The sequence below is a fragment of the Pungitius pungitius genome, chromosome 12, assembly GCF_949316345.1.
Source record: "Pungitius pungitius chromosome 12, fPunPun2.1, whole genome shotgun sequence".
Taxonomy (NCBI): Eukaryota; Metazoa; Chordata; class Actinopteri; order Perciformes; family Gasterosteidae; genus Pungitius; species Pungitius pungitius.
Window position 1 is genome coordinate 1,163,206 of NC_084911.1, and position 22,128 is coordinate 1,185,333.

The 22,128-nt window shown below is 46.2% G+C and overlaps 1 protein-coding gene across 5 annotated transcripts in view; it reads right to left on the minus strand.

Moving 5' to 3' along the window:
• LOC119220006 (protein shisa-6) overlaps positions 1-22,128 on the minus strand; it is a 45,737-nt gene that overhangs the window by 18,748 nt on the left and 4,861 nt on the right. For all 5 annotated transcript variants that reach the window (XM_037475556.2, XM_037475553.2, XM_037475555.2 and 2 more), the window contains exons 3-5: positions 21,250-21,407; positions 16,413-16,508; positions 15,966-16,034 (exon numbers count right to left, since the gene is read on the minus strand). In XM_037475556.2, coding sequence (XP_037331453.2) covers positions 15,966-16,034; positions 16,413-16,508; positions 21,250-21,407 — 323 coding nt within the window. The remainder of the gene's footprint in view (positions 1-15,965; positions 16,035-16,412; positions 16,509-21,249; positions 21,408-22,128) is intronic.

Sequence of the window (22,128 nt, forward strand, 5' to 3'; positions counted from 1 at the left end):
ACCGGCTCCGGGACTTTGAATTCCAGCATCGGCAGCGAAAGCGACTTCTCCGACTGGAGAGTTTTCGTAAGAAGCAGCGAAAGGGAGCGAATCGGCGGTTAAAGATTCATGGGCTGCATATTCACCGCCATCCGCTGCGCTGATGAGGTCCACGGCGAGGGATTAGGGGGAGCCCTGCACATTGTTAAGAGTAAATTGGAGCCTTTCAATTCTTGCAGCATCACCCGAGTCGGTCCTGCACATATAATGAATTCCAGTAATGAACTGGCCTTCTGCAGAGGAGCACAATATCGGCGATAAAGTGTTGTACTATGCAGACCGCATTTGTCCCCATTACGGTCAATATTTGGTGACGTCCACGGGATGAATGCGGCCCTGGGACGAGGAAAGAAGGCCGGGCTGATCTTATGTGAGTCGAGAGGGTCTCTGCGGCTGCTGTAATGGTCGGCATTATTCCATGCAACAGCAGCTATTCTGCACCAGCAGACCTTCACGCCGCCGCCACCATGAAGAGGGAAGGATGTTAAGGTTGTCAGTGACGGTTTGAGGTTCGTGACGGACTGACGGTTTGAATGAAATATTCCTCTTTGTTCTGTTTGAGCTTTGATTGTTTCTGGTGACTGAGCGCAACGTGGAGTCAATTCAATTCTAACGGGAGCCGCCAAAAGAGAAAATAAATGACGACTATGTCCATTAGCGCCGACTTCAAACGGGTTTCTCATCATGTTCCCCCGGTAAATTTTCATTAACATTTGGTTACGTTGTAACCTGAGTTCCGTGAGTTTGGAGAAGATCCCTCCTGCTCAGACCTGCTCGATGCACATCCACCAGGTGATCGCTGCGAGACCGCCTGGGGCTAAAACAGCATGTTTCTAATAACGATACAGGCGAAAAAGACGGTAAGCTGTTGTCGACCGATGCAGACACACGTTTTCTTTACCTAACTGGGATCAAAGTAAATGAGTCTTTGGGAAAAGCGTTGGGATTTCTGTCGTCATCCCATCGTTCAGATACGGACCGGCCACTGAGTCATGTCCGCCTGGGTCTTAAGTCCGGATCATTGGATGCACTTTGACGTCGGAGTAATGGACGACAGCTTGCTCAGCGATTCTCACCTCCTGACCAGGTAAATCCAGCCACACGCCACCAAAAGCCACCTGAGCGTGAATGACTCATTTTCTCCAGCGGTGTTAAGCGAACCATTCTCGACCCCCCCGCCCCCCCCAGCCATGTTTTCTGTTTATTTTCCTCCGTTTTCGTTAGAATCTGACAGGAAGCTTGTCAACAGAACGGAGGAGAGCGCCTCAGGGCCGCTCGCCGGGCATCAACGTGCGCGGGGAGGACGAGGTGTGCATCATATCTCAACCCCCCTCCACCCCCCCCCCCCCCAGCCCACACTGCGTTTACGAGAAGCTGTGTTGCCGTGGTTACCGCAGGCAGACCGGTACGCCAACCTTTTCATGAAGCATCAAGCTCTGTTTAGCTATTCCCATTAAGATTGTAGATATATTAAGAAAATACTGCATATATATATATATTAAATATATGTGAAACCGTTGCATGAGACATTCATATGAGGCTGAAAAGTAAGCATCTATTATAAGGAGGGAGTGGATGGGAGCAATAGAACTAGTCGGTCGGTGTAGAGTCTGTCGAAGCGGAGCCCCCCCCCCCCCTTGGGATGACTCCTCACTGGGTCAAGGGGTCAAGGGGTCAAGTGTTAAATATGTCGCCTCTCAAGATGAATTGAATTTCCTTCTCTGATCTGCATCGTTTCCTCGAGCTCATTTGAACCATGACGCAGTGACATCACAGTCAACACGAGGTGAACGGTGACATCACCGCAGAGGTCTTCTCACAATCAGTCTCACTTCTCCTCACGCAGTAAAAGCCAATTAAAAGCTGAGGCCTTCCCTCCGTGTGACAAACCCTTCGCGTCTCTTAGCGCTTGGCGGCTCCTCAGGAAGCCAGCGGAGCATCTGTTGAAGTTCTCTAATCCCTCTTCCGACATATTTTAATCACTCAAAGCCAGTTTGGATTTGGGACCCGGTTGTTTGTTGAGCGGTTCCTCCGCGAAATCTAATGAACTCATCAAAAATGTGACTTTTCATTTGAGATCCATGCAGACTGCTCGGCTAATTGCATTTCCATCCGTCGTCACCTGGAAAATGTCACCGAAGGGACGGCTGCCAGCCGAGAAGAGAGGCAGGAGGACACCAACAAACAAACGAATGACAAAATAAAAGCACCGCACCGAAGACCAAGAGCCAAAGGACAAGAGACGGAACAACAAAACTACCACCAAGACTCTGTAACAACACAATAAAAGACAAGAAACGGATCAGATAAAAGACACACAATGGAGGAAGAATAAAGAGATCCAAAATCAGGATTAAAATCCCAGTAGTTTGATGTAACAGCTTGGCGATGGTCTGACATCCCGCCAGGCTTTTTCTTTGAAATCCTCATTAACCACCTCCTCATTGTACCCCCCCCATGAAGAGAACTTAATGTCCGAGCTCCACCTGTCCAGCTGCAGCAGAAAGAGATGCTGAACACAAATGATTTTTCCTCTTTGAGCGAACAAGGATCCCTGATGAGTCCCAGAGAGGAAGAACATCTGTGCACAGCTGGACAAAAAGACCCTCATGACTCAATGATGTGCTGATGGACGGGTTTGTGGGTAAAAGTATCTGAGATGAATCAGATATGTGTGTGATTCTTTCTAAACATGCAGAAACGTCATAAATATGTGAGCAGTTCGATTTATGCCTGCAGTGATAACAAAGTAATATGCTGCTTCTCCAAGAATACGATGACAGAGAGAAAAAAAGAGTCTGGAGTTATTGCTGCTGCGCTGAGTGGCAGCTCGCTAATGATCTCAGCGGGGGGGGGGGGGGGGGGGGGTCGGGGGTCGGGTGGGACTCGGTGAACCTCATGGTGCTGCTCCTCTGCTACCTGTGCAACATTGTAAATGTTTTACATTCTACATTCAGGAAACGGAACAACGACGTCCTGGGCTCTTGGTATAACGGATGTGATAAATGATTAAAAGAGAAGCACTTTTTGGACACATTAACGTTCAAAGACAACAACGACGTCCTCGGCAGCACTTTTTAAGGCCTAAAACATCAAAAGGCTGGAAGCTGGTGGTGATTTCAGCACATTAACATGCCATGAAAGTCCTTTGATAGGTCTCTTCAGTGTGCCAACAGCCCAACTGAGAGCACATCAAATGGGACGGAAATGCACATTATCTGATGCTTTATTTTGCATCGTTGTCTTCATTTTTACATGGAATTATTAACGCTGAAGGTAAATGTGTCCCACACACAAGAGAACAATGGTGGCAGTGGATATTTGGTATGTGTGTTCTGAGGGAGCCATTTGCACATATGCTGAATATTAATATCTTGATATAAAGGCTTCATCTTTCCATTTATTTTTTAAATGATGCCACTTAATTGATTGTTTGACTTGACATTTAGTTCATGAATGATGAGTGTGCTCCTGTTTCTGACTGGTAGGACAGCATCCATCACTATGTGTTGTTCTCACAGTGTCTCAATAATCCATGTTTCATGCTAACATGGACCCCCCCCCCCCCCCCCCCCGTCACAATGACAATGTGTTTTTAAAGCCTACTTAAGGACTAAGTCTCTTGGCGATGACAGGAGAGTGGACTGAATAACACAGAGTTATTTTCTTCTTCCACTCCACTCTGTCCTCGGTGCTTTTCACACCCCTGTTTGACATTCAGACGGTCTGCTGCCATGAGAAAAATAACAAAAAATCATGAATTATTTATCTGCAAAATAACTCCCAATGCAAGGCACCATCTTTGGATTTCAGAAGTAATTATTTCATGATACGGGGAGCTCATTTTATAAATAAACTATTCACATCCTTTGTGTGAATCATTTATTTTCTTTAAAAGGGAAGAAAAGGCGGCGCTTTGTTAAATGCTGCGCTCGGTCGGGGGGGGCATCCAATCTTCGCATCAACAGCCGCAAAAGCTCTCACATCCAAAGGCTCCGGACCAAAGGTCACGGCGCTCTGCTCTGTCGCAGACGTTCTTCGTCCCCGGCGTGTTTCCTACGAGAAGCAGTGTGCCCGGAGCCCAGGGGGGGGGGGGGGGGGGGCGCGACGGGGGGGGGGGGGGGGGTGTCCACCGTGGTCCGGTCTCTCTGCCGCTGGCCCCTCTCGCATCAAACCCTCCGAAAGGGTAAATCACAAATGGATATAAAACCCCCCCTGTGCTCCACTAAGTAATGAGGTCATTATTATGCATCTCACAGATATCAAGAGGAATGAGCTTAAAGCTTCAGCGTCTAATTGATTTAGGGCGAGCAGTCAGCCATTAGGCTTTGTAACAAAAGGAGGCTGTTTTCCTCATGCGATATCTGAACGACAAAGAGCTCTAATTAAACATCAAGATACTTTCACTTCTAGGAATACAGGCGCAGAAAGAAGATAAATAAAAATCAATTCGGAGCGTTTTGAAAATCAGTGACGACTGGAGACCTGAAGTAGAGTCGCTGCTGGGACTCACGGCTCGTGACTTTTTAATATTAAGCCTAATGCAAAATGTTCGTGGAGCTTTACAAGCGACATGTTCAAATGCCGGTTCTTTGGAGTGACTGGGGACTGGATCGGGACTTTGCTGGACAAGGACGTCTTTGACTTAAATGGAAATGATTTGTGGCTTATTTTTCTATTTTTTTTCAGGACATGTGACTTCACATGAGGTGACTTGATTGTTCTTTGAACAGGACGTTGCACTTGATTGGACGTTGGGGTTTGACGTCGTGGGACATGACTTGTTTCCAGAGAGATATGGTGAGGACGTCCCTGGCTTCCACGGACGTGCCTTGTGACTTTCTTCAAGGACTTGAGACTTAATGGCTTCGCTTTGACTTGGTTGCACTTGATGCCGATTCCGACTCAAAGTCTCTGACTTCTAGACGGTTTTAAGCTTTGCAAAAGTGAGGGGAAAAAAGGTCAATTTTATTGCAAACGCTGACAGTATTTGTGAAGCGGTGCTCCGGATAGAACCTTCATTCAACCCGATGGTGAATGCCTCACTTCATTTTGATTAAAGCCATTTTGGGATCCAGTGTACCTCAGCTGACCCGAAACACTCCGACCAAAAGGCTTCTTCCACCTGAGCCGCAGAGTCTCCGCGGTGCGACGTGACCTGGATGAGAGCGCGAGGCCACTCAGCCAATGTGGGGCAGGGCAGATTGCGCCGTATCCACGGGGCCGGGAGGAGGGGGGGGGGGGGGGACGGGGACGCATTCGCTGGGAGAACTTCAGGGACACAATCTGTTTAAAGCAGATAGAGATGGCCTCGTGCCTTCTTTGGGCTGGTGGAAGGCCGAGAAGTAATACGAGAGAAGAGAAGGAAAAAAATCGATTTGTTCACTCCCGATTGATGACATTTAATCAGAATCAGAAAGTGGGGGGGGGGGGGGGGGGGGAGGAGGCACTTTGCCTCAAAGTGTCCTGCAGACCAAGACCAGAAAAACGGCAGTATGAAATATTGGTTTAAAGGATGAATGATAACATCGTTACGGTTCATAATAGGTTTTTAGATGATCTAAATACTTTTTTTATTGTTGGTTAAAACAGTAATTGGGCACATCGGAAACTGATGGTTTAATTTATTTCAACAGCATATTCATTCTGTTGCAATATTGATCCGTGGAACGTGAGGCTAACGGCGTTTCATCGGTTGTGTGTGGTTGATGTTTACACTTTTAATCAGATTGTCAGTAATTTACTCTCCTGTAGACTCTTAATAGGTCTACGATAGTCATTTCCATTTCTTCAGGCATTTTGTGAGAGTGACACTGTTGATGGTTTGGCAAACGAAACACACAAAGTCAACCATTTACAAACCACACAACCCTATTTCCATCTAAACTGTGTTTTACCCTAGACGCGACATGCTAAATGTGCTATTTGTGCGCAGTCCCATGAGATCACCTCAGTCTAATGTCTTATTTTTCTTACCATCAATGAATTGTCATTTCGCCATCACAGAGAGAAACGACAGCCCGGCTACCAGCTCCTAAAACCATTAAGAAGACCTCTTTTTTTTTTTACCAATCTGTCCCCTCGGGTGGAGCGGGAGCTCAGCCACGTCCGGAGACATCTTGTCGAGGGAAGCTGACCGCGGATCCATCCGGCGCCCCCCCGGGCTCGGGCTGCTCCTCTGTCGTGAGCTAATGTAAGCTTCACACTCGCCTCCTCGGGGCCCGGACGCTGGTCCGGACCCCCTCGGATCACAAGTTCAATTAATTTCACAGTTGGCGGCACCCACAGTCGTTCCGCCGGGGACTGTTGTCTGGAGCCGGAGAGAAATGGGAAGAATATGGTGCACCCTCCTCCTCCTCCCCCCCCCTCCTCGCATCCATCCCCCATCCACCCTTGAAAGGCTCCAATCGCCCGGAGCCACATCTGATCTGATGGGGCCACAGCTCTGCAGCACATTAAAGCTCACATCTCGACGAGTCGGTCCGCATGCATCATTACTGCTACACACAGGCGCCTGCTTTCCATCTTGAGTCGAGTTAATTGACGGATCATATCAGACGGACGTTGTCTTGAATGCAAATAAATAAAGTCCAGCTACACATGGCACGCATGGAGGAAAATATTATAATATCTCCCCTGGACTTTGGTGGAGTCTCACACCGACTTATAATGTGAACGTCTTCGAACACATAATCTGGAACCCCGAAACAACTCAATACTCATCAGAAGCTCACATCAATAATCCTTCAACCCATCAGCCCTTTTTTCACACCGACCCATCAGTGTCGTCCACCCTGACAAGCCGCAGATTGTTGGTAACACCGTGGGCACAAAAAGAATTATGAAAAGGGAAAGAAATTAAATATATTTGGACAGGGAAAAAATGGGTCAGAATTTTCAGAAGTGTTGTAGAAATGCATTTGGACTTTGAGTGCCCCCTCAATCACTGTCAACATTGAATCCCTCATCACTCATACTCAAAGAGGCTGGGTTTAAAATCAAGACCTCGACTGGTGACCGCTTCGACACGTTTCAGTACATTTAGCTGCCAACACATCTAACACTGTGATTTTGACGTTATTAGAAATAAAAATACATAAAGGGGCCAGTAAATTTCACACCAGGAAACTCTGCAAAGCAAGCCTGGTGATGAAAGCCAACACTTACAGGGTGTAGTAGCGAGGCCTGACATGTGAGTGGTGCTCTCCAGCCTGACCTTCCATCACGTAAACCCAACATTAGCGGGGTTAACATGCCTAGACCTTTGTGGAAAATACCCAATAAAATTACATTTGCAAGATAAATGTTTCGACCTTCTCTTTTGCAGAGCCACTAGAGACTAGAGACTTTTATTGTGACCTTGCACTTTGGATCTGCATACCTTTTTTTATTGCTAAGTGGGAGAAGAATGCTGAGGTGGCCTCTAAACCTCTGCCGTGCAGAGTGATTATCTTTGTGTCTATACTCTGGAGTCCCATGCATGAATGCATCGGGTGAAGCTAAAGCACCTGGAGGAAACCCAGGAAGAAGCCGCCTCTCCATCCGAAACCTTATCAACACCACGAGACAAAAGTTGCGGCGCGCACTTATAATAATGCTGATGGCGCTCTGCAAAACCACATTACACCCGGTGATGAATGGGAGCGAAATGGGTAAATATTATAATGAACCATCATGCATTCCTGCAGGCACTCAGCTGGTGTCGACTTTTAATGAGCGCTGAAGAAAAGTGGCCACACTGCTTGTTGAAACATCTCTGATAGATGTTTCACATTACGGGGCGGGGGAAAAGAAAGAGGCCGATATCCAAACCTCACCATTTAACCAGCTCCCTGTGTCTTTGCCAACACAACACACCGGGGGAGGAGCCAATCAGGGCGCGCACACCTGAGTCGAACTCCACCGACGTGCACAGCGGTGAGCCTTCCATCCCTAATCTTACTGGCGCGGCGTGCTGCTGTACGGCTGCAGAATGTTCTATGGGGTCTGTGCTTTATGATTCATGAATGAGGCCTGTTCCGTGTGTTTCTGTGTAGGATGCATTACTCGGGAACGGCGGCGGCGGCTCAGGCCGAAGGGTCACGGGGGAGCCGGTGGGCGGCGGCTGGTGCAGGAAGCCCCCCCCCCGGCCTCTCCCATTCACAGAATAACCTTCGGGAGCAGTGAGTAACCGATGGACCTGCAGATGAGTCACAATTGGAATTTCTGTTGCGTTTCCACACACAATTACCAGCCATTTGTGCCCAGAGTGAGTGCTCGCCGCCGCTCGCAATTTGGCACTCGAGCAGCGGCGGCCGCTGCGGCGCCGTGGGGGAGAGAAGGGGAGAGAGGGGGAGAGTGGGGGAGAGTGGGAGGCTTGATGTGGAACAGAAATCACATCCCCGCCCAACTGGGCGCTGATTTGTTTGTGTCCCTGTGATGAGCTCATTGTGTCTTTGCCGAGCTCTTTGTGCGGTGTGAGTGTGCATTCTGGTTGTGGACGTGTGAGAACACTGCCCTTGAGTATACACTCAACAAAAGTTAAATTTTAATCAAATACAGCTTGGAGGGGGAAGACCTTGTTTACTTTCTGAGACGCGCACTGACGATGTCGTCAGCATGAGACTGCAAATGTTCTTGTGTAGAAGGCGGTATGATATCCACCTTGTTTTAGGAACCTGTCTAGTTTACAATATCATTCGCCAATCTTCGTCATCTAGACCGTTGAGAAATGGAGCCGTCCTTTGTTTTCCAAATGAGGAATTGTCCTTCACCACGCAGCCATTGACACTCAGCCTCTCTCCGACAACGTCGTGCTTTTTGTCTTTTTTTTTTTTATCCTTCGTCCTTGGGTGTCAGCTTTTTTTGTGAATTATTCTGGGAGCTTTCTGGTTTGAATGCAATACATCCTCCATTGTAAAGAGAGAATACTGTGATAAAACAACGCCGCTTTGGGCAGACTCGAGAATCTGCCTCAGCTTATTCCTCGCATACAAATACGAGCAGCCCTTTTTTTGAGTATTGGTATTCGGGGTGACGCAACTGTGCTGATGGACGCATTTTCATGTCTGGTTGTGCCCCGTCCTTGCCCTCTTCTCATAATGAATATTGACAGGTGCAGCGCAGATAACCTTAATCTGCATCCTAACAGGATTGCATGTGTCATGTACTGCTTTCTCACCGCCGCCGCATTCCATTTGCAGCTTTTGTTAACCGGCTAATAGCGTTTCACGGTGCCGCGGCCTTCGGGGAGGGGGATGTGAAAGTGGTGGCTGACTCGATGGCGGTTTTGCTGTCTTGAGGTGAGCAGGTGATCTCGTGCCTATCGAAGATATGTATGTAATCACTAAAAATGTAATGGCTTTCGGGTTTAGATTCAGACAAAGAGGCTGAAAGGGAAAATCTGATGTGCAAGACGTCAATTTACAGTGTGGGTTTGGATTTCCACTTAAATATGGGCTTTCAGGCAGTATAGAAGATTAACAGGTGCATTATGGGAAATAGAGGTAATCCTATCTTTTGGTCTCTCATTCCTTCCTCCTGAATTATTTTCATTCCTTCTGTGTCGCTTGTGAGAACCACAAAGTAGTGGATTTCAAATCTCCTGTGAGAATCACTGATTTATGGATTCAAGTTGGTTCTTAAATTAGCATTTAAATTCATTCCGTAGATAGGGTTGCCACCTTCAATACAGAAAAAGAAGGGACGTGGTAGGGGTGCGGGCGTTATGGCTGATGGGGGGGAGGGGAACGATAGGCGCACAGTATTAAGATCTGGGCAGTTTTTCCGTAGTTAACCTGACTCACAGCTGGACTTCGCTAGCCAAGTGAGCTAGCTAGCTCAAGCTGGTAATGTAGTTTGGTATGCTAACGGTGCCTTTGGTAGATATCTTGTACTAATGATGCTAACGGTAGAGTGCTTTGGTGCTATTATTAGAGCGCTTTGGTGCTAACAGTAGAGCCCTTCGGTTCTAACAGTAGAGCGCCTTGGTGTTAACAGTAAAGCGCCTTGGTGCTAACAGTAAAGCGCCTTGGTGCTAACAGTAGAGCGCTTTGGTGCTAACAGTAGAGCGCCTTGGTGTTAACAGTAAAGCGCCTTGGTGCTAACAGTAAAGCGCCTTGGTGCTAACAGTAGAGCCCTTCGGTTCTAACAGTAGAGCGCCTTGGTGTTAACAGTAAAGCGCCTTGGTGCTAACAGTAAAGCGCCTTGGTGCTAACAGTAGAGCGCTTTGGTGCTAACAGTAGAGCACCTTGGTGCTAACAGTAGAGCGCCTTGGTGCTAACAGTAGAGCGCTTTGGTGCTAACAGTAGAGCGCTTTGGTGCTAACAGTAGAGCATCTTGGTGCTAACAGTAGAGCGCCTTGGTGCTAACAGTAGATCGCTTTGGTGCTAACAGTAGATCGCTTTGGTGCTAACAGTAGAGCGCTTTGGTGCTAACAGTAGAGCGCTTCGGTGCTAACAGTTGGGGCAAGTCTTCCAAAAGCTTTCTGTGAACCAATGGGGACACCACATCACCACTTCTATAGCTACCTTCTCCTTCCATTTTGGGTTTCTTTCTGTCCTGCACACATACCTGCTTTTGCAAATTACGAATGTTTCAATGTTGAATATAAGCTTCTCTTCTTTCCGGACTGACAAGCCATCAATACGTCACCTATTATATATATATATATAATATTTCCACTTCAGTCAGATTCAAATCAAATCCTCCAACAACTAAAACTCATATTTGAATTCACAGGACGCAAATATACACAGATACCATATGTGGTGGCCTTGATAGGAAAGTGGAAGGAGGACGAGATATTTATTTTTCAATTTGAGATAAAGTGTAAAATGTTTGGTGGAGGCTACGGGCGCCTTAACGTGCGATAGCGTCGCCCGACGTTTCTCCCGGTCAGCCCTTCAGATATGATTCTGGTGTACAAACATGCGCTTCATATTGCACGAGGAGCGGCTGGATCAGACGAGGTGTTAGAGGTGTTAAGAGGCAGACCACGTGTGTGTGTGTGTGTGTCAGAAAGCACGATTCTCAGGGTTCGCTCTCGGCCACGGGCTACGAAGGCTTCCCGGATTCTTAAGTGTGATACTCATCTCGGCTACGAATCAATTCATATTGTGCATTTGGTGGTCGAAGACCTGCGATAGAATGACTTCGAATTTGATCTTAAACTACACTCAAAACAAAGAGTGTATATTTAACCTCTGATAGATGAAGCATAACTTATATCAAATGTCAGTGGGCACAATGGTTATAGATATCTCTGAACCATGCATCTGAATAACAAAAAGACCTCTAAAAACCCCTGTGGACGTGTGTCCATAAGGGGTGAAGACAGGGTGGTAATGTTGTTAAAGAAAACCACGATAGGATGACTAGGACGATGACGAGACGGCACGCACGTCATTAAACACTGCTGTTATCAAGAGAATAAATGAATCACTCAATTTGTGTTGTTCAACAGACAAGAAGATTAAATCTGATGCAAAATGAGTTTGATCGAAATTACAAAACTATTGGTTTGGCCAGACTAGATTGACTAAATGATTCAATATTCCTAGATTATTCCTGTGGCTTCTATTTTATCCCTTCAAAGAAGGTTGTTACTTATTCCACTGTTTAAACCCTTTTTTTGGCACTGCTGCTAATTTTGAGTCAAATTATTTTAATGGGTTCTTTTATGTTAATGTGATTCCATTATTGTCCAAAAAACATGCAAATCCGTTGATTAGTCTCTAGAATAGATATACATTGACTTTAGTACAGAGGCATAAAAAGTGGTTAATTTAACCTGTCACCTTCTTAATAAATGTCAGTGAGCGATCCGCAGATCACACAACGTCCTGTCCCATAACCGAGAGGCTTGAAGTCGTCGTGGTTTTTTTCACTTCGTAGTGTCACAAAAACACCAAAGAGGTGACACAGGCAACGTCTGATCACCACGTGCGTAGTCATGCGTTTTGTCATTAGCATGACACGAGGAAAGGATTGCAAAGCGTCTGTACAGATCATTACAATAAGGAAAAAAACCCAGAAACCACAGGTTTTCATTCCAGTTCAGCTCCATGAAGCTGTAGCATGAGTTCCAGTCAGGGAGACTCTTTAGACTTTTAGCGTGCTTAGGTCAATTTCCTATATCTACCAGTCACCTCCCTCGGGGATGCTCACTCATCCTTTACCTTGTTCCAGTCCGTCAATCATGACATCAGCTACGAAATGTAATGTACTACACGTCCCTGTCATCTGTTAATAATAAACAATTGTGTTCTTCTTGACCTGACTGAGCTTTTAGCAAAAGTAAAGAAATCTTGCGTTTGTAAGAGCTTTTCCATCACGCTCTGGGCGGCGTCCCAGCAGCAGTGGGGGCGGGCGAGCTCCTCTGCTCCAGAAGGAGACTCGACGGTTCGACGTCTCCGAATCGATAGAAAGCGCCGCGCTCGGCGAACACGAGTGTGCAGCGTGCCGTGGATTATCACATTTCATTGGTTTATTGAGCTGCAATTCTCAAGTTTAATGTTTTCAGTTACCGCCTGGTCGGGCTCAGAGCCGCTGACAGGTGGGGGGGCCGGGGGAGGCATACAGGGACTCCATAATGGAGGTGAACTGGGCGAGTGATACCTACTTGGCGCACTGAGACTCCCTCCATTTGCACTCACGCTCAGCCGTGCACAGACACCCGGTGGGCCTGCAGGGATTAAAGCGGGGTGGGTGGGAAAAACCAAGGTCACCTTAAGTGAATTGGGATGAGGGGGGGTGGGGTGAAGCAATTCCCTCAGGACAAAAACAGGGGCAACTCGTGAAAAAGTAATTAAGCAGGATGCACATCAGTGGATTCCACAGGCGGAGAAGGCAAGGGGAGAGCTGTAGAAGCCCTTGTGGGCAGGGGGGGGGGCGGTGCAATTTATCTTGGAAATCTGGGAGTTGTTTGCTAAATGTGCACAATGGGAACGTGTACACAGACTTTAAAACTGCTTTTTAAAATTAAAAATACAAATTTCACAAAGTGGCAAGCGGGGCTACCTTGTGATCGAACCTCCTCAGTCCATATATGGTCACTTCCAGTCACCGGATACAAAAAGCCAAGATGGCGACGGCCGACACGCCGAGTTCAAGGATTCAAAAGGTCAGTCCACAAATACATGAATTAGGACCCGATGAGAACTTCTACTGTTAACATTCTGTACAGTGTTTTATTCATTTTCCATCAATTGACTGAAACCTCTCGGCTACAGGAATCAGATGCAGGACACGCAGGGCCCCGTGGAGAAAATCATTCCTCCTTTCTTCCCCCGAATCAGGCGAGAGATATGAATCTCAAGCATCTCGACCACTTTTGATCACAGCACTTCTCAATTCCGCTTCAGGAGCCTCATTCCGTTTGAACGTCTCCTTTTGAGTCGGCGCGCTCGCCTTTGCGTCAGAATGAAAACCCGCTGCGGTCCGGAGGTTCTGTGCAGGCGATCCACCGCGGGGGGGGGGGGGGGGGGGGCACGGAGGACGCGCCGCTGAACACAAAAAGCTCGTCACAAAGAGAGAATATTAACCACGGCACCCTTGGCGGCTTGCGACGTCGGACATTGTTTCCACAAACAATAAAGCGCGACACTCGCAGTTGAGCCGGAGGTGGAAGGCGTGAAAAAAGGAACCGTTGCGAGGGTTTTGTTTGTTTTACCTGTGAAATGCAAATAGGAGCAGCGGGAACCAGCAGCCACGCAAAGTAAAAAAATTACCTTTTTACAAATCCAGGTCACGAGTTCCAATATTTAATCAACAAATGTCAGACGTAAAAGGCACTTGTTAAAGTGATGATTTATTCAGTCTAGTCTGGTTTTACCGAGCAGGAGGGGCACTAGAGATTATGGAAGAAACGAAGGAGAGGAAGGAACAGCTTAAGATAGAAGTTATCGGACGTGTAGTATTTCAAAGACTTGAAGGGAGGAATAAGTAGAGAAGTAAGCGAGGGGGAAAAAGAAGTAAATATGCAACATGCACTATTTCCCGAAAAATCCCGAAAAATGACCACAAAACACCACGTGGAGACGTTTACTCAGTCACCCAGTTTCCTGCTCATTGAGAGGGCAGGTAAGTCACATGACCTGAGGGAAACCTGCCAGTCTCAGCCCTATTACTGTGTGTGTGTGTGTGTGTGTGTGTGCCAGCTGTTGAACTGAAGCCCCTGACAGGACCTTCGCTTTGAAGTGACATTCGTAAAGCGCGTCACCTCGTAGGTGCAGCACCTCGTAGGTGCCGGGTACTTTGAGTAGAGGCTCGCTGCCTCGGGCCCTTTTTTTTGAAGTGTTAGTCTTTGCTCCAGAAGATTCAAACAGCCTTTTAGTCCTCGCGGATCTGTGTCATAACCCAAATATCTCATCTATCAAGCAAATCACCAAATGGATCCCTCGCTTGTTTTTGAATGTGTTAATTCAGTTCAGTTTAATACTTGAGATGAATCCAGAGAATCTTCAGCGTGTGATCCTCATTTCTCTTCAGGGTTGAGTCATTTTAACATGTCACCAGCAGCAAATGTCAGTAAATTCATCACCGGCAGCAGAGCAGTTATTTTTGGGAAGATGGATGTCCCCAGATTTGCTTCAAACAGTCTCTAAGGACCACTTGACAACTTAAAATCCCAACAAATAGTTAATTAATAAGTTAATTATCCAACAATAATATATTATAGGAATATGTTAGTATTCTGCAAATAACCAATGGAGAACAAACGTATGGGTGTCTTGAGGTGGATTTGTGCAGTTTTGGTGCTTTAGAAGATTATAGAATATATTTACAAAAGAATAAAGCAACCAGAGTTAATGTAACTCCATACTGGATACTACAAGAAGATCTGTGATTGGTCCGTTTGAGCTGCATTTGTTAAATTAAATTAGATGGCAGAGATTATCGACGTTTCAAAACAAATGGAGAAAGTTGAACAAAGGCTGTTTTTTTGTTTTGCAACACCAAACACTTTTTATGATCTAGCGAGCCCATTTTCCACTGAAGAACTTGGGCTCGCAGTGATTGCTGCTGTAAATCCCAGAAACTCTAAAATAAAGCTGTCAGGTTACAATCATCGGTTCAAGAAAATACACCTCTTGAGAAAGACGTTTTTGGCAGAGCATTCTCAGGTTATTTATGTCACTTACAGCTGAACAGTACTTTAACTTCAAAAACTAAATCTCTTCACGGGTCCAAAATATTGGACCTGAAACAAAGATTTAAAAGAATATTTTGTTGTCATAAATATTCATGGCTTCATTTCTTCAATTTCGGGTGGATGGTTGAGTTATTGACTTTCCACAAAGGCAACTTGAAGACTCTTCTCTTGTACTTAGCGTCAGCCTTTCTCTTCTGGATGCAAAAAAATTCCAAAAACCAAGATGGCCACAGCCGAAATGCCAAACTCAAGGCTTCAAAACCGGCACCCCACAAACCGATGGGTGATGTCACAAGGACCTGCTTACAGATAATAGGACGCCCAGCCTTAGGACCAATTCATTCTGATTTAAAACCATTACCATTACTTCGTGAAGACTTCTGTTGCACACAGAAAGTTGCAGCGGTTTGCAGATATTTAAGACATTTAAGCTCAAATATCATCGAGGAAATCAACATCGAGTTCACACTGTGATTGATGAGTTCTGCAAAATGCAGAGAAAAAGCACCACGGGTGAATAAATCATCTCAGTCAGAAGGAAACTTAGATCAAAACATCACTTACCTTGCAGACGCCTAAGAAAAGTGTATCAGCCGTGTATGTTCATGTTTGTCCATAAAAGCAAAGATGATGCGACTGTGTTGCTTTTGTTCAAACCTGCTTCTCAAACAACCACCACGAGAAACATCACGTCACAAAAACAGGAATAAAGAAAGAAATCCGACGCCACGACTCTGCGGCTCCGCTGTGGGATTAACCCGCCGAGCGCGAGCGACTTCTGAAGGGAACGTACCGTAGGAGAGGGGGAGGTCCATGTCGCCCTGCCAGGACATCTGCCCCGTTTCGTCTACGGAGTGCTGCGCTGTAAAGAAACAGACAAACAACAACAACGGGGCCCGCTTGTTTACAGCTGGTTCTCCATTCCAACACCGCTCCGGATTCACCAAAACTCCAAACTAGCCGGGAAATCGACTGCTGTGCCGCGCTGCGTTCACACCGGCAGGAAGTGTGGCTTTGTCATTGGAAGTGTGGATTTAATCACAGATAATAAATGTGTGTGTGTGTGACTCTTGCAAGATGTCACTTCAAGCCATTACGTGTTGTCTTCCGCTTTTGCAGAAACAAAAGTCACAGTGGCTTCATTGTTTGGCAAGAGGATGGCAGCACGACACAGCGGCTTGCTGATGGTGTTTCTGGACCTTCGGGGAGGTGGGAAGCAGGCGGCGATGACGGATGTTACCTTTCAAGTGGCCGCGTCCGAGTGTCACGAACCCGGAGGAGATGAAGTTATGCATGTCTGGGCCGCCGCCGCGCAGGTTCTCTTTCCCATAGTGCCCTGGTTGGAAAAACAAGAGTGGGAAGTTTAGTATTTCAGCTTTAAGGGGCGTAAAGCTCACGTCCTCCTGGGTCAAACAGGTGGAACTAGTCGGTCGGACCGCAGCGAGGCGCGTTCCAGAACATCACAACACGATTCGTTCAAAACTGGGGTGAAAAGTTTCGTTCACAAATTCAATAAAAGAAATGTTCATTTGGTGCCACTGATTCACGCCGTCACATCGTCTCCATGGCAACGATGGTACGCTCTCCATCAAAAAAAAAGGTAACCATAAAAGGTTTTTCTCAAGAAAAAATTGGGATCATAACGTAGCTCTATATGATTGAGGTAATATTTAGCAAATTGTATGAGAAATGAAATGTGAAATGGTAGCAGAATGGGGGAGATTCTCTTAACAAAATCCCTCCCGTACGATAACACGGACACATCCGATTGTGCAAAGATGGATTTACTTCACATCATTCACGCAAGTGAATCCATTGATCGTTGACCTTAATACTGACAAGTGTTTGTACTCAATTCCCCAGAAATATCTGAGTTTCATTACAGATGACACGAATACTAAACAGGGCTAAAATGCCACAACCGACCAAACCGGCTCTCGGGTGGAATCTATCGGCTCATCAATAAGCCTTAAAGACGCAGTCTGCAGCGCTCGTTTCCTTACACCTCAAATATCCCTCCTTTTCCACCTTCCCCGAGGACACCAGCGCACCTCGGGTGTGCACACCGTGGGTTTCCCATCTGTTAAAAGACGACTCGCCAAAGTAATGAGCACAACTCGGGCAGACGAGTCTGAGAAGGAAAGGAGGCGTCGAGGAAACCAACGCGAGAAGGACAGAAAAGGAGGTTGGTCCATCCCACCTCGCGTCTCGCCCCTCCTCTCGCTCTCTACGTTAACCGGCGAGCGGTTAAAGGCCTCTTTCTCCAAGGGAACCACTTCAAAGTCAATAACATCCCTCAGACCTTTGGGCCTCGGGAAGCCGATATCGAACAGCATTGCGAATTATCATAATGAAAAGAAACACCTGGGACCTTTAGGCCCGGTCTTCATCACAGCACAGTTAGACACTCGAGCCTCGCCGCGCCTCGTTTGATTCTTTTCATCAAACCCGGGGGGGGGGGGGGGGGGGGCTATTACATGGTTTACCGATGCACTCTCTGTTAATGCAGGACCTTGGAAGAAAAATGCCTTGAATAGGTCGAAGAAAAAGGAACAAACGTATTTCCCCGCATCTTGTGATTTCTCGTGGCACGCTGTGGGTGATACAGTAGCGTATATATCTGTGTGATGTCTCCCAGGGGGAAGTGCTGATGATTCATACCCTCCATATGGTCCAAGGACGGCGCCGCGGAGCTGAAATCAAGTACCTGGAGACGCTGACTGCAATATGAATTGCTCCCGGGTGGCAGCACAAACCTATAGCCCCTTATTATCTCTGGAAATGGTCCTCAAAATTGCCTTAGCTACACCGCGTGGTGAGAACAGATCCTAAGCCTTTCTGTCAGGGAATGAACCTTCTGTTAAAGTTCTCCCCACCCATTTAGAATGAAGGGCAAAGTGTTTTCAGAGATAAAAAAAGTCAAATTGCTGCATTAGGGTGGGATTTGCACATATTTCTGACCTGGCCTTCAGAGAAAAATGAACGGTTATCTAATTAGAGACTCTATTTGTGCACATTTCTGCACACCAGTTTGTGTCATTCATGTCTTAAATGTGGGTTATTCCAAGTGAATTTACTGTCATTTTATGCTCTACTAACTCAAATTCATACCTCACGTCATTGGAAGATGCATCTTTCTTTATAAAAACTATCAGAATGTCTAATCCAGACCATTCAAAAGACTTGGAAGTAATTCATGTTTCCAACTAAAATATGTCCGTTTTTAGGACCAGTTTTTTTTTTAAATGGCTTGATCAAATGTTTGCAATGAATCGTAACACTTGAGTGGTCTTAAGTGGTCTTCCAACTCTGTGGCAACGCGCAAGGAAGATTCCTTCCTTCAATACAGAACTGCATCCATTCATGAAGACATAAAGACATTTATGGCTGTCACAGCCCTATCTTTATTTTTAATTTCCTTTATATGAATGTATAATGTAAATGTACATAATCATCCTTAGTGCTTTTTTCCCGCTGCTGTACCAAAACGAAACAAGCCTTAAAACCCGACAAAGGATTCAAATGCAGCTTTTAAGTGCCGTTGCACCCTGAATAAGAAATGAACTAACGCTCCGTAAACGGGACTCTACATCGCAACGTGGCACCATCCTTTCAAAATATCATTCCGACGTTTGGTCTCATTTTATAGTCAAGTCAGCTTCGGCAGGGTTTTAAAAAGCCGCTGTGAGTGCTCTCCGCCGATGGGTCCATTCTGTCTGCAAAGTGGGGGCCACGCTTAGATTTTTTTTTTCCCAGCAGCGTTGAAACTTTGGAGCAGAAATAAAGACTGTGGAAAATGAAGTGATATTGCCCACTCAAGGACCGGCGAAGTTCCAGAGACACCCAACGACATCTCATCTCGCTTTAATAACTCCGCTGGAACACGGAGTGGAAAACGCTCACCTCACACACGGCTGGTGTTTTCGACATTAAATCCAGATATCCACCGCTGCATTGCCATTAGCTTGTCTTTATTGTTCCCCACAGACCCCCTTGGTTTTTGGAATAAATGCCATAAAAATGTTTTCTTTTTGAATGATTATGTTAAAGGACACTTTTCTTTAACTCTTGTGGGATAAAAATGATGTAGAAGAAAAAAAAGAGGGAATAACATGAGACGGCATCAACCGACAGGAACCATTATGCTCCATAAAAAAACATCCCTTCAAAGCCATCATAATTCTTCTCAGCCATTAACTCTGGTCTGTGACCCATGAGATGGTTTCAGGCCGAAGACTCTGCTGCTGCTGTCTCCCCTCATAAAGGCCATCTTATATACATCGTGAAGGGAGCAGCAAGAGATGTTTCCAGTGAACATAAAACCTTTTGGTGACCTCAAATCAAAATACTGAAGCTGTGAAACCTTGAATTAACGTCAATGTTTGTCGTCCCGCGTAGTCCACCTGTGCTTCAAGCTTTGTAGAAGAAGATACCATCTACCATTTTTATTTAGACAGAAACCTTTCCGTTGTTAACACAAGGCTTTTATTCCCACACCTGGAGGGCAGTGTAACGTTGGTTTATGGAGTCACTTGCATTTAGTAGAGTTTCATGAATGAGGCGTTTTGTTTTGCTCACCAGTAGTGTGTCATCAACCAAGTAAACTGTACATGAAGAAGCTGCAGAACGTGAAACAGGTCTGCAGCTTCATTGTTCTAATTTACAATAAACCTTCATAAACCACCGAGTTTTTTTCTTCACCCGTAAACCCTGGAATCAACCAACAGCTGCCCAACAACGGCTTTGACAATATCCAGAAGCAGCCTTAAATGATAATGAGCTTTCCACATTTCCACACTGAAATCCACATCACTGTCACAGGAATGTGTCACGACTCTGAGTCACGTCTTCCCTGGAGAGCCTCCATCCCTCTTAGGACACCCACCCTTTCAAAAGCACTCACCCGAACAGTGTCGCGTCCGCTCGCACCGCTAACAACGGCGCGCTGATACCACAACGAAGACATCTTTTCTGTGGGCGCTTCGTACTAAACAACAATGCGCGGCTTTGTGGAGCACAGATTTCTGCTTACGCTGGAGGCGCCGCAGAGAGCAACATATTAAAGAACAAGGGTTGCACACTAAATCGCCCCGGGTCAGATAAGAGAGGAGTTTCCAATCATTTAGAGCCTGAGGCTCACCTACAGCATCAAGCATCACTGCAGGTGGTGCCTATCGTCCTATTTCATAACGTGCTTTACTGGCGCATGCAGGATTATCAAAACAAAGTTGCAATTACTTAAATGAACAGCGACTTAAAGCACTCGGTGGACCGGCGGGTACGGGACCGGGTGCAGTGGTTGATAATCCCTTCACTGTTTTTACTTCTTCTCTTTATTGCAAAGAAACTTTCTCGATTCGTTGACTTAAATCCCATAAATACTAGACGTCAGAGGCTAAATCATTGTGTGAGGGAGTGATGGATTGTGGCAAAACTGACCTTAACCTTGATGAATACATGGTGGTTTATTAGTCTAAAACATCAGTGGTAAGATTTATTTCTAGAGAATAGCAAAGGCGGAACGATGATACGATACAAACGGGTGATTATTTAACTCCGGAGTAATCTACCCGTCTTTGGTAAAAGGAGAACGCAGCACAGTCTGTAGCAGCTCTCCTCTGACACACTCCATCCATGTTGGATGGTGGGGGGGGGGGGGGGGGGGTGTGGAGGCATGGTGACACCAGAGTGAAACACAACACTGTTGAATCTGGGACACCGTACTAGGGCACTTAGGCATCCGGAGACGGACCGGATGAAAGCAGGAGGGTCGGTCTCGCCTCGCTCGCAGAAGATGATAATTTGCATCTGATGCTGAGGAGGCTTATGGGAAGCCTTGCATTTAATTCTCTATATATTTCCTTATGTGTCTCCGCACTAGAAAGATTGAGGGGAAAAGCTTCAGATTCGAGGTCCGTCGTCTATTTCGGTGGATGTCAATCAAAGAGCGTTGTTAGCCGATTAAGGGAAGCGAAGCGGTCTTTCTTTACGATACTTAAGCTCTACCCCCATAATAACATAAAGTCGTTTTCTTTTCTTTTTTTTAATGGACTTGCAGTGAGCGCTCTGTGGCCTACCGTGGTTTGGCGGCTTGGAGTGAACCGGCGTGTAATGATTCTTCGAGGTTCTGACCGGCGTCTCGTCTTTGGCCGACCCATCAATCGCTGCAACGTTTTCATGTTCATACTGAGATATTGGAACCGGTCCTTGTTGCCTCAGAATGTCTGCCAGGGCTCTGGAGAGAAATCACACAGATGAAAAAAAAGAGCAATTACAACACTTTTCTTTTTTTTTTCTCCCCTTTTCTCCTAGTAATCCCCCTGAAGGTCTTCCTAATTTATTTAGCTACAGCTCCAATCCGAATCATTGAGGCACGGGGGCAAGGCCTAAAGGAAATCCTAATTACGCCCACAGTCATAAGGGGGTTAGATTTTCATTAGTGGTACGGACAAGTCTTATTGTGCTCTGCCGGACTCGGGCTCAAGGCCCAGTTACGAGGAGTCAGAAGTCAGGAGGCTCTCCTTTGAAGTCACTAAACAAAAGCCATGTCTCACCAACACCATTTCCAGCCTTTGGAGGCGGGGGGGTTGTGAGATGGTAGGTGCCGGATTTAACTGTGTCAATGTCGACCCGAGAGCAACCAGGAATTCTACTTTTCCACCAGTCAGTGACTTTGGGAGATACAAAGCGTATTAATAGCATTTCCCTTCCAGGACACTTTAGCCGTTTCTCTTTCGCAGACGGAGGCGACCTGATTTTGCATTGTCCTAGTTGGGTGCTATGTCATGTGCAGCAGGAGCCACACAGTAGTTTGCACAACAGGCCAGACTTTTTTAATGAGAAAGACACACACATTTTCACCAAGGAAGCAAAACCAAAGGAGTAAAAGTAACTTTTGATTGAGTTCAAATCAGATGAAAAGCATTTGTCGGCGATGCTGTGACAGTCAGATCATC